This window comes from Crocuta crocuta, unplaced genomic scaffold (genome assembly GCF_008692635.1).
Source record: "Crocuta crocuta isolate KB4526 unplaced genomic scaffold, BGI_CrCroc_1.0 scaffold301, whole genome shotgun sequence".
Lineage (NCBI taxonomy): Eukaryota > Metazoa > Chordata > Mammalia > Carnivora > Hyaenidae > Crocuta > Crocuta crocuta.
This window is the reverse complement of record NW_027527544.1, coordinates 598,012-603,033: the sequence shown is the minus strand read 5'-3', so window position 1 is coordinate 603,033 and position 5,022 is coordinate 598,012. Positions and strand designations below refer to the sequence as shown.

Below are 5,022 nucleotides of genomic sequence, written 5' to 3'. Positions count from 1 at the left end.
TTCTCCCTAATTTACAGAGTAAAAGAAATCCCAATAAATACTGACAAATTATTTTTTCTAGAGACAAATTAATGCTAAAATTTGTATGAAAAAGTAGGCATGCAAGAATAGCTCACAAAACATTGGAAAAGAAGAGCATATAAGGGGAACTGGTTCTAATTTATACTAAAATACACTGAAAATCCTCTATAATTAAAGCAGTGGCACTGGCATTTGAGCAGAATGATGGACCAATGAACTAGAATATAAAATCTAGAAATCAATTAAGTATAGACTAAAATTAGGTATATGACAAAGAGTAGTTAAAATCACTGAAGCAAAGAAGGATTGTATAAAAAATGGTCTTCAGACAAGTGAACAGCATGTGAAAAAGATTATATTCATAATTCATATCATACTCAAGAATAAACTGTGAAACAGAGATCTAAATGTCAAAACTCAAGTATATTTATAAGAAGAAACTGTGAATTTCTCTATAACTAGGGTGTAGATGAAGGTTTTAGACTATGATCAAAAATCTAGATTCAATAAAATCTGTGTTTATGGCTACAATGAAAATGAAAAAATGCATTAAAAATCCATAACCGAAGTCAAAATATAAATGACAACTGCAAATATATGAAATACACATCACCAATAAAAACAAATATCTCTAATATACTTTTGAGAAACTGAGGGGGGAAGAGATCATAAATATGATAGAAAAGTGGGCAAAAGACAAAGACAATTCACAAGATATACAAAAAAATGGCCCATAAAACACATGGCAAAATATGCAACTTCACTCATAAGCAGAAACAACATCAAGATATCACATCCCACCCAATGGCTTGACAAACATGCCAAAACTTTCTAGATACTCTCTGCTGGTTAAGACTATAAGAAAACATATATATTTCATTCTCAAATATCTGGTGGGAACACAAAATGATACAATGCTTATTGAGAGCATTCTGGCAATACTTAACAAAACTACATACGCATTAACCCTTTGACCACCAATCCATTGTAAGAAATTCACCATGAAATTCCATTTCCAATAATGCCAAAATACAGAAGCACAAAATTACAATGGAAGCATTATCTGTAAAATGCAAAATTACTAGAAACTAGTAAATACCTGAATACAGTTGACTGGCTGAATAAACTGGAACATCCTTATAAGAAAGTACTATATGACTTTTAAAAATCAGAATAATTTCTGAATACATATGGAATGATATGGATGAATGAATGAATGAATGAATATAAAAGTTTTCCGTCTTCCCATTATGTTATTGGTATAATTCTGAAACCACTGTGTCTATGCTGTAGGACTGAGTAAATGAAACAATATATTGATGTTATTGGAAGCCGCGGTTCTCATTGTGGGGGAAAGAAAAAAAGAATATCTCCATCTCACCTACAAATACAGAATGGGGAAAACAAATAAGAACCCTGAGGGGTAATGGAATTGGAGAGCAGCAGGATGAATCTGTAAGTTCACGTTTTTGTCCATATACAAGTGTTTGTGAATTTTTTTCCCCAAGTTCTGGTGCTGTAAGGCCAAGAAACAATGGTACTTTCATAGCAATGAGAACACACTAGATACCAGATCTTGGTTTCTAAATATTATTTCTAACTAAAGTAACCAAGGCTCCTCACAGAAATAACCAATTCCAAGGTTAGGGCAGGGAAGTACACGATGATCCTGGAACATTTTGCTGGCCCAAAAGGAAAAAAGTGCTTTAAAAAATGATAATGTCAAAAAGAGAGAAGCCGGTTTGAAGAAACTTCCATGAGCCAAATATGGGACAATTTGACCAAAACACTGATAGTAATGGATATGGCTCACTGAATAAAATAATCTTGAGTCTGTATAAATTGACAGATAGACAGATAGATCATTCCAGCCCATAGTGGAATGTCAACTAACAAATGTATATGGGATGGAGTTAGAAATCACCATTTGGCAACTATAACTGATTTAGTCAAAAAACATCAATAGCAGATGTTAAAACTAATGGGCAGAAGTCTGATGAAGAATAGAATACTTACATAGTTTCTTTCAAAGTGTCTTCCCACTAAAGTTTTTATCTTTCCTTTAAAGGAGAATGACAAAGCAGGATGAAAACTCTAGCTTTAGGAAAATGATAGAATACCTAAAATTTGTATTTTTTGATAAAAGAGGATATCAAAAACTAAGTTTTGCTTGCTTTATAAACATGAACCAGTTTTTTGTTAAAAACTGCATGCTACAAATCACTATTTATTTATACCACAATCCTACTGTGGTATAAAATTTAAAAATCATCTATGTATGGGGCACCTGGGTGGCTCAGTCACTTTAGCATCCAACCTCAGCTCAAATCATGACCTCACAGTTTGTGGGTTCAAGCCTGGCATTGGGCTCCGCGCTGACAGTTTAGCTTTGGATCCTGTCTCCCTCTCTCTCTGCCCCACCCCTGCCTATGCTCTGTCTCTCAAAAATGAATAAACATGAAAAAATTTTTGAAATTATCTGTGTATTAAAAATAGGTCAAAATATATACCAAAATTACAAAACTGATGGTGCTAAATATTGAAATGATTCTATTCATTTGATGTTTTACTAGATTTTCAATTTCTCTACAATGAAAATATATTAATTTTATAAGAAGAAGAAAATAAATATGTAAAATAAAACAAAGAAGGACTAAGTAGACGCATAGGGAGAAAAGGCAAAAATAAATTAAAAGGTCAACTGTGCTTTGTGATTGCATGATGGGATTATGGATGATGAGTTTTTTGGTTTTGACTGCGGGATTTAAGTAACATTTAAAAACACTTTAAACAAATACACAAACGAACAATCAAATTTAAAAATGGGCAGAGAATATGAAAAGGCATTTTGCCAAACATGACATATGGATGGCCAACAGACACGAAAAGATGCTCAACGTAACTCATCATGAGGAAAATGCAAACCAAAACCACAATGAGATCATACCTCACACTTGTCACCTTGGCAACTGTCAAAAAGACAAGAAATAAGGTGTTGACAAGGATGTAGAGAGAAGGAAGCCTTGTGCACTCTTGGTGGAAATGTAAATTGGTACAACTACTGTTAAAAACAGTATGGAGGTTTCTCAAAAATAAGAATAAAAATAGAAAGATCATATGACCCAGTAACTTCCACTACTGGGTATTTACCCAAAAAACATAAAAACACTAATTTGAAAAGATACATGCACCCCAATGTTTACTACAGCATTATATATAAAAGCCAAGATACAAAAGCAACCTAAATGTCAAATGACCAAGAAGATGTAGTACATACACGCATACAGATACACACCCACTATGGAATACTACTCAGCCATAAAAAAAAGAATGAGGGTCTTGTCATTTATAATAACATGGACAGACACAGAGGGTATTAACCTAAGAGAAGTCAGACTGAGAAAGAAAACTATGATTTCACTTATATGTGGAATCTAAAAAACAAAACAAACAAATACACCCGTAGATACAGAGAACAAACTGATGGTTTTCAGATAGGAGGTGGGTGGAGGGGTGGGCAAAATAGATAACAAGTATTAAGAGATACAAACTTCCAGTTATAAAATAAATAAGTCACAGTGATGAAAAGTACACCATAGGGAATATAGCCAATAATATTGTAATAATAACTTTGTATGGTGGCAGATGAGCACACTCACGGTGGTGAGCATTAAATAATGTATACAACTGTCCAAGCAATATGTTGCATATCTGAAACTAATTACCACTATACGCCAATTATACTTCAGTAAAAAATAAATAAAAATATAAAAACTGATGCTCACAGTTTATCAATTTAAACACTGACTCTGTATTTGCCATGCACACTGCAATCCAGCAAGGATGCTTCCCTGATTGCCTCTCCTTGAGCTCCTTCCTCTTACCTCCTGGGTCCCTTTCTACGAAACAAAAGATCAAACCCCTTTCTTTAAAACTTCTGTATCTGCTGCTCCTGAGACATAGTTGATATTCCTCTAAGCATATCTGACATCACTTGTTTAGCACCCAGTGTTATTTTCATGGTCGGTGCACGGGAATGGATCTTTATATACAGGCTACCTCTGGTAATGTAATTTCCAAGTGCAGAGCAGTTCCACAGAATTTACACCACTGCCATTTGCATTTCCATCCCTGCTCTCCGAAGAGCATGCCTTCTAGAGTAAAGAGTGGTAAAGAGTGGGGAAGGGAGTTCGAATACACATGTGTCTTTTGTACTAGAAGTAAAAGATCTTTAAAACAGTATCAGCCTCTATTGGGTTCCTCCACCCTGTCTCACTGATTAGGCAGAGTCAGGTGATATCTATAACTTTCCCCATCAGAGCCTCCTCTGAAACAAGTGCCGCTCCCCGCCCCCGCCAGGATGACCCATCTCAGCTCAGCAGAGTCCTGTGGAAACAAGGCCCTGGAAGACTGACCAACACACAGGGAAGTGAACCGGGCTCTCCTATCCACAGAGTATTCTTAGTTAGATAACCACTTCCAGAGTTCTTCACAGAGGCAACGTGGGATCGATCTGTAACTGATAGCAGTGCACGCGATTTGGGAATGCAGACTGCAGACATCCATCCAAAAGGTAGGCAAAGCTGAGAACAGGTCTTACAAACTGCCAGTGTACTTACAGTTTTCTCATTATTTTCAAAAGCTTCTCTTGCTTCTTCAAATGTGCAGATTTCTTCTTTGCATTCACGCTCAATGTTGCCCTGTCTTATTTCTTCAAAAAGTCCATTAGCTCTTGGGTAGCGTTTCAATACTGAATTGGCTTTTTCTCCTGTGAGGAAAACTATGGAGAGAGAAAATAATAAGCATAAAATTATAATTTAAAAAAACACGTGGAACCTTCATACACAGGCTGAAAAGGCTAGATGCTCTTTAGAAACCACAGCCAACATCCTAAACCTCTTCTGTGAGTCAGCAACAAGGTAGCAGTTAGCTCCCAACCACCACCTCTGCTGTCTTCCTCATCATGTGAGTGTGTCCTTTCAGCAGCAGTTGCCCGGGGCA

General features: G+C 35.8%; 1 protein-coding gene across 1 annotated transcript in view; it reads right to left on the bottom strand.

Moving 5' to 3' along the window:
* The window catches only part of PRRG1 (proline rich and Gla domain 1), an 87,091-nt gene that overhangs the window by 62,907 nt on the left and 19,162 nt on the right, over positions 1-5,022 (bottom strand). Inside the window, exon 2 of the mRNA XM_077765184.1 lies at positions 4,641-4,801. Coding sequence (XP_077621310.1) covers positions 4,641-4,801 — 161 coding nt within the window. The remainder of the gene's footprint in view (positions 1-4,640; positions 4,802-5,022) is intronic.